The 14,461-nt window shown below is 42.3% G+C and overlaps 1 protein-coding gene across 3 annotated transcripts in view; it reads right to left on the bottom strand.

The window, feature by feature from the left end:
• LOC146785834 (transient receptor potential cation channel subfamily V member 6-like) overlaps positions 1–14,461 on the bottom strand; it is a 318,210-nt gene that overhangs the window by 14,937 nt on the left and 288,812 nt on the right. For all 3 annotated transcript variants that reach the window (XM_085635167.1, XM_085635169.1, XM_085635168.1), the window contains 2 exons: positions 10,977–11,043; positions 5,316–5,584 (listed from right to left, as the gene is read on the bottom strand). In XM_085635167.1, coding sequence (XP_085491293.1) covers positions 5,316–5,584; positions 10,977–11,043 — 336 coding nt within the window. The remainder of the gene's footprint in view (positions 1–5,315; positions 5,585–10,976; positions 11,044–14,461) is intronic.

Genomic DNA, 14,461 nt, shown 5'->3' with positions numbered 1-14,461 from the left:
CTCCCGGGGTAGGCCAACCAAGTGGCGGATTGGCAATCTCCTCATCTGTAAGATTTGAGCCTGTGGAAGCTTCTTCTGACAATGTTTCAAGCCCTCATCTCCCTTTGGGGTCCATTCACAATCAACCGATTTGTGTCCCAACTCGATCGTAAACTTCCCTGGTACTTCATAAGGAGACCGGATCAAGGCGCTGCAGTGACCAATGTTTTTCTCCAGGTTTGGTCAACAGAGCAGGGTTCTGCCTTTCCCCCATTTGCCATGATCATGCGGGTGACAACTCGGGTGCGCAGGTAGAGGCGGATCTGATGGTGATCACTCCGGTGTGGAGTTGCAAGTCTGGTTCTGATGGAATTTTCTTAAGCTTTTCCTAACTGACTATACCAGTATCGTCTTCTCCTGAGCAAACCCTCAGGTGATCCTCTCCCTCTGGTGACAAACGGCAGCCTCCAGCTTGTGGTATGGAGGATTACAGGTCGCGATGGCAAGTCTCTGGCCTATTGCAAGATGCAGTGCTCCTCCTCTCTTGAGCCTGGGCAGACGGTCTAGTCAAGAGGTATCGGTGAGCCTTATCTCAGTAGATGGGTTGGTGTTTGCAACTGAGTTTGGATCCTGTGGGGGCAAAGGTAGACCACATCCTAAATTTCCTGGTCTCTTTGGTTGCAGAAGGAATGGCTTAAAGATCGGTCTATACATTTTGTTCAGAGATCTCTGCGGGTCACGCTGTGATTGCTCACCTGAATAAAGTTTTGAATCTCTCGTCTGCATGGTCGAGCAATAAATACATTTTCAGGAAGAAGCTGTCTGCCAAACTTGCCATTCTATTGTGTCTGGTCTCTGACAGGAGAGTGTCGGACGTATGGGCCTTAGACATTACAGGAAGATTCTTTACTCTGGAATGAGTCACTTTTGATGTTACTAAATGCACCAAATGTCACCCCTGAATGAGCCCGTATCTGGCATTTCTGGTGGTGCCCAGGTTGTGCGTTGTCAGATGCATCAAGGCCTATGAAACTTTGAAGACAGAGTTTCGTCCACACTTTGAGGAAATCGTTCCAGGCAGTCTCCTCTCTGACCATCGCCAGGTGTTAACAGTGGATCATGCAGGTGGCGGGAATTGACAACAAGATCTTTGGAACACATTCTGCTCAGGGGCATTTAGGAGCCCACTTGGAGGATATTCTGAATGCAGCGGACTGATCATCGGATTCAACCTTCAAAAGGTTTTATTTCAAACCAGTCTCCTCCATTGCAGCTCTGGTGGTGGATAAGCTTTAAACTAGCGTAATACTTGACTTTGGGCCCTGCCATAGAATGAAACATTTCCTAGCTATCATAATGGAAAGTTTCAATTCTATTAAGGACTCCAAGGCAAGGATTAGCCCACCCAATGATGATTGATAACCCACCCGGGTTATTAGATCGGATTATTGAAGTAAGTAAGGTTTTTTTCAGGTTGTTTGAAGTTTGTTCGTTACAATCTTCTAAGGCATGGCAATGTTCATGATTCTTGGTGTTCGTTTATTCTACTTCATGTCTTTTGTGGGTAAACCAGTGCTCTCTGAATTGCATTGATGGAGTCCTCCAAACAGTGAAAATCATCCATGGTCGGCTTGGTGGCAGGAAGGAGGAGGGGGAGACGACAGACAACATCCTTTGCAGAGGCTGGCAGCGCCGGATTGAATATAAACTTGTTTATTTGTGAACTTCTCTTTCCATGGGCTTATGAGAAGTGAAGTTTTATTGGGTTACAGTTAATTTCTGCTATTTGAATAAATGGAAGAAAGAAGAGCATAATCCACGCCTTAATAGATTTGAAACTTTCGATTACGATAGCTAGCATGTTTTTCATTCCCTCCCATTATGCTGCCAGATCTGAATACCTCAATGAAAATCTGATACAACTTTTTTCTTCACCCCCATCCCTACACTCCAATTCTCATACATCCTTCTCTTCATTTAATTTCAACTCCAAATTATGTGCATCCTACATTTACAACATCATTGCTGATGGACCAAAGTCTGTTGTGAAATTACACTGGGAAAATTATCTTCAACACTTTTTCTCTCCTCATTTATGGGAACAAATTTGGTTTAAAATCAATTATACCTCGCATTCTGCCAGTACAACACAAACATTATTATTCTTTTTTTCTTTTTTCTTTTTTTTTTTTTTTTTACAACCAGCTATTTCTTTTCACCCCTATTTCCTTTCACAGGTTTAAACTCTCGACTGATAACAGATGTTGGTCTTGTTTCAAAAACAATAGTGATCTGCTACCTATGTTTTAATGTGACCATGTACAAGTGTTCTGGATACAATTTAGGGATAAGATCATTGATATTTGTTTTCCTAAAAAAGTTTTGATAAATTACATATTTTTTAGGAGGTATTTCTCATACATGGCACTCAAGTTACGGTTGGAAAATTTGTTGATTTATTAATTGCTTTACAAATTATTACATATAATTGGAGGGATACTACTAAAAGTTTGTTTAGTGATGATAGAATATGTACTGGTATAATCACAGACTGGACAGAGCTAACGCTACAACCACATCTCCAGATGATAAAATGAGACGTGCTGTAGATGCCGCTCACATCCTTCTTATCCAGACAATCTGTTAACCCTTCAGCTAACACAACTGTTTTTGAACCACCATAACTACTACATAGAATTACTTGGCTGCATTCTGATTGAACTATTTTAATGTTTACACTTCTTAACTCAAATTATATTTTTTATTGTTCCTCCTCCTTCCCTCTCTCTTGTTTTACCCCATCTCTTTTCTTCCTTTTACTCTTTATAATTGATAAAATGCTAATTGGTTGAATGAACTTATTATAGCAACATCTTTGTATTTTACATTTTTGTTTTACACTTCATTATCAATTCTATTACATGTTTTATATCTATGAGTGCTTTTACATGTCCTTATCAATTGTAACACTCTATATAACTGAGTTTCTTCAATAAAGCATTATCCTACTCTACAAACATGTATACATTAAATTAAGACATTTTACCTGTAAGTACTAAATATAGACCCATTTTGCAATGGACTCATTCACTATCAAAGCAGTTTTGTGGAAAAGAAAACAGGAGCTTAGTCTTTCCCATCTCAATGGGGATAACTTTTGTCTTTGGAAGGATGAAAACCTGAGTGGAGCCACTTGGATTCTATCTCATGACCACAGTGATAAAACCTAAGCAGCACATTTACTAAAAAAAGAGTGCTAAACAGTTGTCTCCAGTTGCGCTAGCGTAGCAATCATTGCAGAGCCAGAGTTAAGATGTTTTTCTGCTGCTCACTTCCTCGTGCTGGTGAACAAACAGGCTGCTTAACACTATGCACATTCCTTTGTGTCATTGTGAAAAGGGACATGATATCTATCATAGATTTTGTACTGTAATGGTATATTTCCAGTACAAAACATTATGCTTAGACTAACTTTAAAAACTGTTCACACATTGGATGTGTTCTGTATGGTGGCGCATACATTTAATTTGGCAAAGGTAGAAAAAATTAAAACATTTCTCCTTCAGGCCTGCTTCAAAGAGGGAATATATTTTGGCGCAAGGCCCTATATACCAATTTGAGTAGATATAGCTTTCTATCAGAAACTGGGTTGTAGTGTTGGGATGCCCATGTACCACCCAGGTGACATGCCCTTGATGCATAGGACACTTTGGGTTATTTTTTGGCCTACTTTTCAACACAGAGAATGTGTTGGAAAGTAAATACTTCATCAGGACCCATAACCTGTTTGTGTCACTTTTCATGACTTTGCACTTGTGAATCGGAGCCCAGGTTTCTGGATAGGATACATTAATCCACTGGGCTACCTGATTAGTGAGTTCTAGCCATGGAATGGACTTATTGGTTTAGGATAGAGATTTGAAAATCTGTTAGGTATTTAAAACCCACCTTTAAAAACAAAGGGGCAGATTTACAAGCCCCTTGCGCCGCCAGTGCATCACGTTGCGTGACGCACCGGTGGGGCAGCCTGCTAAGTGATATTTACAAGAACAGGTAAAGTCATCCTCTGTGACTTAACTTATGCTTCTAAATATCACCCCTGTTCACGCAACACTTTGTGTGTTAGGGTCGTGACATGGGTGTTGCTGTGGGTGATGCATTTTCCAGATTTACGAGAAACCGTAAATCTGGAAATGCGTCAGAATGCTACCCCACCCTAGGGGTGGCGTCGCGAGGTGCAACGAGGAGCAATGTTTTAATTTCTCCTCGTTTTTTTCCTCTTTCAATGCCTGCTGCATTCCACAGCACACATTAGAAGAGGAAATCACGACAATTGATTGTTTTGTGCAGGAAGGTGCCCCTTCTTGCACAAAAACAATCGCCCCACGATGCAGGCATTCTTGCAACATGGTGCAATGGTGCCTGCGCCGGCACATGGCAGCAGTTTGTGCGCTAGTGCAGGGGGAAGCACAAAGATGCGACATACTGTTGTAAATATGTTGCATCCCTGTGCTTCGAAACTAAAGCAGCGCGGCGTAGCAAAATGACTTGAGGCACCGCGCTGCGTTAGTTTCTTGTAGATCTGCCCCAAAGATGGCAAATATTTTGCTAGTATTTTTTTTTATGAATTATGTTTTTATAGTGGGTCATCTAGAAATGATCTGGCAGGCTGTCAAGTTGCTGTAAGCCATCTCCACTGACCTGGCTGAGACTTGTCCACCACAACTAGATTGGAATTATCCAATGTCAGTTTACCACATCATGGCAGTGAGTCAAGGCCCTTGCCATTTTTTTGTTTTTTTATTTTTATACAACAAACCCCTAATTGGACATTTGTTTTTGAACAGCAAAAACCCCAACGTCCCTGGCTCTCTGGAAGTTTTCTGCTCTTGATTTTCCATGTTTGGGTTTTCCAGGCCGAGCATGCTGAGCAAACCACATTGTCTTCTATGCCAGTCAAATCAGTGGGACAGTGAAAGATTGCCCACCCCAAAGTGGTTTCAGAAGGCAAAGTCGGCTGAGGCTCCATATTAGGAATCAAAAAGGGCATGGCTCCCTTAGCAGAACAAAATAATGTGCAGGCTCTGCTCTAAATCGAGCTTTCCTTTGGGTCCCATGAAGCCAGGAGCCCAGTGGTGGCTGGGATTTCTGATGGTAGAGCCGGCTGAGGCCTGCCATCCGAAACTAGGCAGTTTCCAAAATAAAGATATTCTAGGGTAAGGCATCCACCAATTTTTGACAGATGCCCTTACTCAAAGTACTATATCTTGATATGTTTGATGAATGCACTTTGCCTTTAGTTTTACAGTATATGAAAATCCAACCCTAGTTCTTACCTGTGCTTTCCATAAAGCCTTGCGCTTGCCGGTTACCCTGAAATGAGTGTCGCCCATCAGTGCAATAAGAAGGTTCAAAAGGAGAATAAATGCAAAAAACATGTAGACCATGTAGAGGATAATGACGAAATCTGGAAATTTAACAGCTGGAGGACCTGGAAGATCAGTGAGGCCCATCATTAGCTGGAAGACGGTGAACATTGTGAATGGGAAATCCCTGAAGATCGGGCATAACGTTGTGTTTAATGCTTGGAAGTGGACATCAAAGGCTGCAAAAGGAAGATAAACATTGTTAGTGAAACACTAAGGTTGCCTGGAACAAGTACACTTGTATTGTTTAAAAACACTTAGGGCCAAGAGTATAGAACTATAGGGGGGGTGTTGTCACTATGATTTCCGAAGGCATTCCCTGAACTCTTGATGAATGTTTGTCTCTGGCATGAGTCCTGGTGCAATGATCTGCATTGTTGGGCAGGTCCAGATCATTAGTACTCATCAGGAAGTCCTGTAATTCTTTGTAAAATGCATAGACCAGGACACCATTCAGGAGCTGCCAGGGTAGTAGACGTAGGCAATGATATGCATTTGGTTTGGTGCCCTAAGGTCTACCTTTACAACATCTGCTTTAAGATCAGGGCCACTAGAATTATGTGATTGTGTAGCCATGGCATTTATTACATATTTATAGATTTGCCACATAATCCATCATCTGCTGCATAATCTACAGATTTAACAAAAAAACAGTTTCTAGCTCAAACAGTTCAAACGTTACTAAAAATGCAGCGACAATTGTTGCTGTGCAGTGTAAGGCCAATTGCAAAGGTTGACTGGTTACCTTTCTGTTGCTGATTGCTATATTTGGGTGTTAAATTGGTACTAATGAGATGCAACCAGCGCCTAAACAGTGTAAAAATGCCAAAATAATGCAGTAATACTGTTGGATGGAAAAGCCCTCTGCATCCTACTGCACTGCGGGGGGAAAATGTGAACCATTAGTTAGTTCTCAAAAAAATGTTTTTGAAGGTACAGCTGGGTGATGTAGCCTATAATGCTCCACAATTGCCCAGTAACGTTTTTATTTTAGATTTTACGTGACAAAAATCAGGTAAATCTTTCTCTTGCTTGCCCTGTACACAGCTAGGAACAGGGCAAGAAAGTAAATATTGCTAAGATTGAAGAAGTGTGAATCACTCAGGGAAAACTAAGATCACAAGCTCTGGAGCATAAGTGTCTGCCTCCTTGTCAAGACCAATGTGCCCTGTGAGGAAGAGGAGAGCATTGGAGAGAGTGAGATCTAATGGGAAGCCCTGCTGAAAGATTCCCTGAGAGAGGTGTGACGGAACAGCTGTGCACCGATTGAGTCGTAGCTTGTGTGCAGTGTTGATTTGGCGACGCCCCATATGCAAGAAGACGGCTGGACTGAACTGTGAGATAGCGCAGCACGGGACTTGCCAAACCCGTACTGCCGAGTTGCAGGTGACCTAGTTTTCCAGGAGGGGCCATTCATGAAGTTGCTACCTTGAGAGCGTTGAGACTCATAATTGCTGTCGTATCGGCGTTTGCACCACAAGAGTCTGCACCCATACTGTAAAGTACCAAGGCAACCCTATAAGCAAGGAGGGACGGCCAGTACGAATGTCATCAAACGTTTTGGACTGGCCCTCAAGGAAAAGACTGAGGCTGCGTTCGTAGGTCGAGCCTGCACAGCTAGAGAACTACCTCTGATGAACCCTCCGAGGACACTGTGGACAATGTCGCCCCCTTGCTGTGCTGCCACATAATTTGGCCTCCCCCTGTGCATAATGCCAGTGGCCCTGCTTAATATGTAACACGGACATTGTGCTACCAAAAGATCAGCAGGGCTCTGATAGTCATGCTTAACTGCTACTTATCCCACCCATGTCCTTTTCGCAATACAAGATGGTCAGGTGTTAACATTGAGACAAGGTTTGTTTTTGATCTGTTAAATCCATCTATTTTTAACTGTGTTGTCTTGATAACTTTATTTTTATGAAAGTGAAGTCTAATAAACAATATTTACTAGTAAAAAAACCAAACCTCATAAATATTGGGCCAGATGAAACCGTGCCACAGGGTGCAGGAATCAACAGGGGGGTACCATACATGCCCCCTTGTCCCCCAACGACAAACCGCAAGCACAAGGGGGCCCTGCTGGGGGCCCCCATACTTCTTACCAACATAGTTTCCATGTCCGTCAGGTCGGCATGAAAACCAAGTCAGAAACCATGCATTGTAATCCCAAGGGCGGAAAGGCCCGCCCCCTGGGATTACGACCCAACTCTGACTGGCTGATGGACTCCTTAAGACCGTTGGAAGCCAGCCGGAATGACCGGCTGGTTTAGTTTCTAACCGCCTGCATCATAATGCGGCAGTCAGAAATAAAACCGAATAGGTGAGTACAATGCGGCCCGGACCCTTATGGTCCGCATCGTAATCGGCCCCATAGTCTTTTTTCGTTATGTGCAAGGTACCATTAAATGATCTGTGCACAAGAAAGCCCTATCCCTAAAATCCACCAACACCCCTATTCAGTTCTACTGTAGTTCATAAGACTTTTCACAATAATACCAATTAGATCTATTGACTTTGCCAGGGTGTGCACCTTTCGAAAAAAGAATGGCCAGTTGTCTTTAAAGAGCATTTCTCAATTAAAACATATGACTACATGCTTCAAGATACCATAAGGTCTCCTCCCAGGAAGAGCTTAAACACATTTTCAGGTAGCAAAAAGGGTAATATTAAGGGACTGATTAGGAGCAAGCTCCTTCAGATGTGATAATTATTGCCTTCGATAAAAAATTTGTTTTGTGGGAATAACATGTAGATTTTGAATCTTGGTGAACTGAAATCACATATCCCATAAATACCGTGCCTTTCCCCTTCTGAAATTCCTAAAGGTTTGACCGGCTTAAAATTAACAAAAGGCTCAACGTTTATTGCACCTAGTAATTACCGGGTGTGATAAACATTGAATTAGACAGAATGAACCACAGTATGATCAGGACGTGGTGATGCCCCTTGTGCACCACTGAAAATCCAACACATTCTGTGCGTTGGGGCATATTTGCTAATGTTTCATGCAACGCAGGACAGCAGACAAAGACACCTTGTTTGCTGCTTAGTGCCAACGTAAGCACCCTTGCACCATGCTGCAAGTGTTCCTGCATTACGAGCAGGATAGTTTTTGTGCAGGAAGGGAAACTTTCCTTCACATAACTATCCTTAGAAGGATTTTCCTCTTTCTATGTGTGCTGCAAATTGTATCACACAAAGAAAAAGGACAAAACAAGGGAAAAAAGATTTTCTACGTGTTACACTAGCCCCTGTTAGGTGTACTGATTTGAAGCAATCCAAAGTTTACATACCTTTGTAAATCTGGAATTGCGCCAATTCCATGAGTGGATGCAAAGGAATGCCCATACTCCACCCATGAAGCACCTACAAGCTATAAACTATGGGGCAGATTTATGTTGCCTGGCGCATCTCTGCAAATCAGCAGGGATGCGCCAGGAAAGATGCGACACGCAAGTTTACCCTTACGCCACCCATGAAGCGCCTCATTTACAATGCGGCGCATCATGGCGCAGGAATAAACAGATGCGTGTCGCATCTGGGGCGTAAAGTTGGCGCAGTGCTGGAGTAGTATTGCGTGCGACACGCAAATCCAGCACTCTTCCAACTTGCCCTATGTGTAACGTGGTGCGTCAAGCCTTACGCCTGCTTCAAGCAGGCACAGGGTTTTGACGCATCAGCGTTGGAAAAGTGACTCAGTGAAATCTTGTAGATTTCACTGAGTCACTTTTCAGGGGCGTTCCTGCGGCAGAACGCCCCCCCCCCTGCGTAGAAACGCCCACATGAAACCTGACGCAGGTTTCATGTGGCGCAGGGCTTTACACCGTGACGCATCTTCATAGATGCATCACGATGTAAATAGGGCGCAACGTGGCACAGGGTTTACGCCACCGCTGCGTCACAAAAGTGACGCAACGGCGGCGTAAAAGTGGCGCAAGTCCAACATAAATCTGCCCCCATAAGTTTAATGCAATGTAGCACAAATTGCTGCGTTGTTACATTTCTTTGTAAAGGGAAGCAAAAAGCCCTTGTGTTGCTTTGTAAATCTTATTAAAGCCTTTCTGTTGTAATTGTGCAACCTTGTGCGATGTAAGGACAACGCAGAGGATAGTAAATTTGGGTCTTATTGTCTGTAGATGGCCACAGACTAAATTAACTCCAAGACAGTGAAGTCAGCAAGACAATAAGAGACCATCAGCTCTTAGCCCCAGAGAAACATGTTAGACAAGTCCCCGGTCTGAGCAGACTAGCATCAGATGAAGGCAAGGTGGCAAGAGTTCTGATGATCTGTGTGTGTGAGACAAACATCTTCCTGAAAAAGTGTTCATGAGGAAATAATCTCCTTGATTTTTTGTGAGGTGGATTTTGAACTGACCGGGTACCAGAGAGCCCGATAGTAGTATCTTGTTACGGAACCCGAAACTCAAAGGACAGATGCTCACAAAAAGGTCCAGGGCAGAGTGCAAGTTGGACCTGCCACTGTGGGCGCCACTAAACCCACTTTGAGGTGGACTATTCAGTGTATGCTCTGATGGAGTAGCCAGCACTTGCTGAGGGCCCGTTGTTTAAGGAGCCTGGGAGAGTCTGAAGGAGGATGCCAAAGTGTCATAACCTGATGAAACTCAGGAGTGACCCCTTCCGAGGGAACAGTCTTTCACAAGGTGCCAAGAGTCTGCTTTCTTGTAAGATCTATCCCCACAGCAAGGGTCACCACCTGAGGAGTATACTTGTGTGGGGGCATTCGGTGGGTCTATCATGCTTTTGAATGCCTTCAACTCATTACCCCGTGCGCACCTCTCAAGACCAATGGGAGGTTTGAAGCATCTCTGGAGTGTATCAGGTTTGCAAACCGTAAAGCAAAAAAACTCTACTAAAGAGGTGGGTAACAGTAATCCCCTGACCTTCTAAGAACATCCAGGTATAATGTGGTAACTTCTAATTAAATCTTGTGCCATCCATGGAGTAGGCACACTTTGAGGGCCTTTCAATAGAGAGCAACACAAATTTGTTATGTAAATGGAGGAAGGGGGGGAGCTGTTATTCCTGATGAGGGTTCACCATCTTCCCCTTACAACATCGCGTTCAGCCCCAGGAAAGAATTTGGACAGACTATGAAGATTTTCCTTACATCCGTTCTCCAAGGTCAGCCATAGCTCTAAGGACATTATCAAAGATTCATGCTTGCAATGACCTGAGCTGATTGTTTTCCTGAGGATGCTGTTAGACCTGATATGGTGCCCAGCTTGTGGAAGGACTGGAGACTAGAACATTTACATTATTGTAGTCTGCAATGGCTTTGAGATCACTAATAAATGTAAGTATAATGTCCTTTGAAGGATGATTTCAAGGGAGTTAGTGACCTGAGTGATCCCTTCTTACCTCACAAAATATCGAATACATTTGCATTCTAGCATGTTGCATGTTTTGTTTAATAACCACAAATCTTATTAAAACCGGCAAAATGTTTAATGATTAAGCTGTCAAATAATATTATTCCCAGTCCATAATATATTTAACTTATTTCATAGTTCACTCCGTCAAGCACAAGATAGATTATAGAAAATGTACCTGCACTGAATCCGATGACAACAGTAATTAGAATTATGCAGAATCTTAGAAGGTCTCCCAGGATCATCTAAAGGAAGAAAAAAAGCAAAGTTCGTATCAGTTGTCAATACAACAGACAGATCCTTTAATTGATTTAGTAATATTTTTAATTTCAGGAATGTGTAACTTAATAAATGATATCTGTGGAGAGTGTGATTACACCTCAGGTCTGTCCCCCCCCCCCCCGCCACCTAAAAAGCTCTGGAAAAGGTGGCAGCTATTTGTTTTTTTTTCAAACAATCAAATTGGTTTTTATGAGCAACAAAGTAAAACAGTGCGTCACTGTGACATACAAGGCAGTTAATTGCATTATCAGACTTTTCCCTTTTTGGACCATGCAAACAGACAAGACCTATATTGCCCCCCTAAGACTTCCAAGCATCGTCTGTGGAACATCAGCTTACCAAGCCCAGCCACTTGCCCTATATGCGCTCATGTTTGGCCAGACAGCCTCTTGCCTCATATACAGTTTTTTCTTGGATGGCGCACCAGTCCTCTCCTTTACGGTATTTCGCAATAGATGGAGATGCTGAGTCCTTCCATGCCACTGCAATGTCTCTTTTGGCTACCAAGATGGCTGTCCCTAGGAACAATCTGTCAGTACGGTAACAATCTATCCCCTCCATCACCCCCAGGAGAAGGGTAAGAGGACTAAGGGGGACCACCCAGCCCAGTGTGTCACTCAGCTCAGCCACAATAAACACCCAGTATCTGGAAAGGATGGCGCAGGACCAGACCATGTGATAAAAATCAGCTTGTTCCACCTCAACACGCGAGCATTTTGAGGTCGGGAGGAAGCCCGCTTTGTGCTGACGCACAGGGGTAAGATATGCGCAATGGAGATAATAGATTTGGATAAGGCCGAGCCTGGCCGATATGGTTAGCACCCTGGGAGCCATCAATGCATCCCTCCAGTCTTCCTCCTCCAAAGTGCCTATACAATCCTGAGGGAGTCTAATGTGGAAGGGTATTGTTTATCAGTGATCGGTAGATATGGGATATTCCCCCTTTCCCCAGAATACCCATGAGGAGCCTAGCTTCCAACGGTGGGAGCTATTTAATCATTTTTTGCAGGAGTGAGAATTTCTACTCTTCAAAAAGGCATGCTTCAGTGCAACCCTTATTAAATCTTTGCCTAAGTGTTTCAATTAAATTATTTTCCCACAGTTTTGGTTTAAGAGTGAGACTTAATAAGTTTGCACATGACATGCTCCACCCTTCCTCTCTCACAATCTGTTTCCTCTGTCGGCTGCATTTGATAGCATTGGTTGTATAGGGCTACTAAAGCTAATTCAGTGGGAGAATAGTGTGAGTGCAATGGCACTGCTTTGACTGCTGTTTTTTAGGGGTTTGAAGGGGGTGCGGAGAAGATTGGACTCCGACTGTGTAATTTAGGGTATAGAAAACACATATGGCATTCCTTTTGGGCTCAACCTTTTCTCCCAAAAATATTTCACAAATTATACTTATCTGTTCTCTGTATCTCCATCTGATATTTTTGTCTTTCTAGGCTATGTTTTATTTTTGCTATAATGATTTTAAATGTGGATAGTGGTCTTTATACAAAGACATTTTGCTTCTAAAATACGGTAGGGTGTTGCAATGACAGCAAAGGAGCCCACCATGATGTGGGATAGAAAAGTAAAACTGAACATACATAGGATCGCTTTGGTGTATAGGACAATCTGGCAGTGCCAGAAGGGCAAGTCTGTGTGTTTTTTTGTTCTTATTTTACAGAAGTTGGTACAAAAATTGGTGGATAAAATACATCAAAAGAGAATCAAAGAATCACACTGAGGACAAAACCCTACATCACACTTCATCAAGAGAGATGATTTCAAGAAGGAAACAAAGAGTTGAGGACTATAAATGTAGTGTGCTAAATAAAGTGCACAAATAAAGTGTGCACGCCGAACATAAAGTGCGAAAGAACAAAGTGCAATAAATGGCTACAGAATAAATTGAGCCTCAAATTTTCAAGAATGTTAGTGTTCATCGGGCTTGTTTTGCAGAGTTCTTCACACTGTCGTACTCTAATCAATTTATCAAGCCAGAAGGGATAAGTGGGATCATAGGGGTTCTCCAGCATTGTAATATTAGTAAATGCGCTACCAGCATCGCAATATAAATCAGTTTTTGAAATCTTCCTGTAGCCCCTACATAGAAAAATACCCAATCAAAGAAATGTATGGATTGCAAGTGATTTGTGCAATCAAATACGTTCTCAATGTATTTATAGATTGAATTCCAAAAGCTATTAGTTTTTCGCAAGACCATATAATATGGAACCAATTGGCCTTTTTCTAAGTTATTGCCTCTGAAGCAAGTAACTGAGTTAGGTGGGTCAATCTTATTCAGATAGCTGCTGTGTTATGCATAGTTTAACCCTTTACCCATCTGTTAGAGATTTTAGGGAATATATTGGATAGGTTTAAATTCACCAACAATTGCTTCCAGTTCTTATAAAAGTAGAACTTTCTAAAAAATTATAGACTAGTTCTTCCTGCTCATATATCAGGGAGGGAATTATCTTCTGAAGAAAGAAATAGATCCCATTTTACAAGTGCGCCCACATTTTATCAATCTTAATTCATCCAACTGTGTTATCCTATGTTTTCCATTCATTGTTGGGTAAAAAATCTGAAATTTTGTAATACTTGTGTATTTTCCATCTGGTTAATATTACATGGCCTATTTCCAGTAGGTTTTGTAAAACCAAATCTGCAAGACTGGTTGAGACATTGAATTGTGATGTTCCAAATTCTTTTTCTAAATTGTGTGTTTCTAACTGAGAAACAATTCAACACCTTATAATATTAAGTTACGTTATAATGCACTTTTTATTTTAGATTTAGTTAAGCACAGCATCACTTCAATATTATTGACGTTCAAGGTAGAGAAGTTGCCAAAATAGGTGAAGTAATACAGTTTGAAATAAGGTTGGGCTAACGCCCATAGAAGTCATTTAAAGGTCGCCAGAGGTCGCAGCAGCGACACCTGGCTTTCTCCTTGCAACCCCTGGCACTGTCTTGGCACCCCTGGCCTCAGAGGGGGCAAATTATGTACCAAAAACACAGGGACAGCTCCACATTCCTTTGTTTCAACCCATTCTCCTTTATTCTAATAGTGAATAACATTAAATTATACACTATTAGTGTAATAAAAAATCGAACACACCTTTTGTGGCAGCTGAGGTATACATTTTTAAATGTATGTTGTGTGCATGCTTGTGGGTGAGAGTGTGTTTATGTGAGACCTTTTGTGTGTATGTGGAGCATGTCTGTATACGTAAGTGCGTGTGTGTGTTAGTGAGAGTCAGCGACAGGTAGTTAATGAGATTGTGTTAGATTGTGGCCCAGATTTAGGGCCTCATTTATGAAAAGTGACGCATCGCTGCGTGAAAACATCGATGCGTCACTTTTCATTGCATCCTCCTTGTGACATGC

The sequence above is a fragment of the Triturus cristatus genome, chromosome 11 (assembly GCF_964204655.1).
Source record: "Triturus cristatus chromosome 11, aTriCri1.1, whole genome shotgun sequence".
In the NCBI taxonomy this organism is placed as follows: domain Eukaryota; kingdom Metazoa; phylum Chordata; class Amphibia; order Caudata; family Salamandridae; genus Triturus; species Triturus cristatus.
The sequence above is the reverse complement of the archived record's forward strand: the minus strand, read 5'-3'. Positions and strand labels throughout refer to the sequence as shown.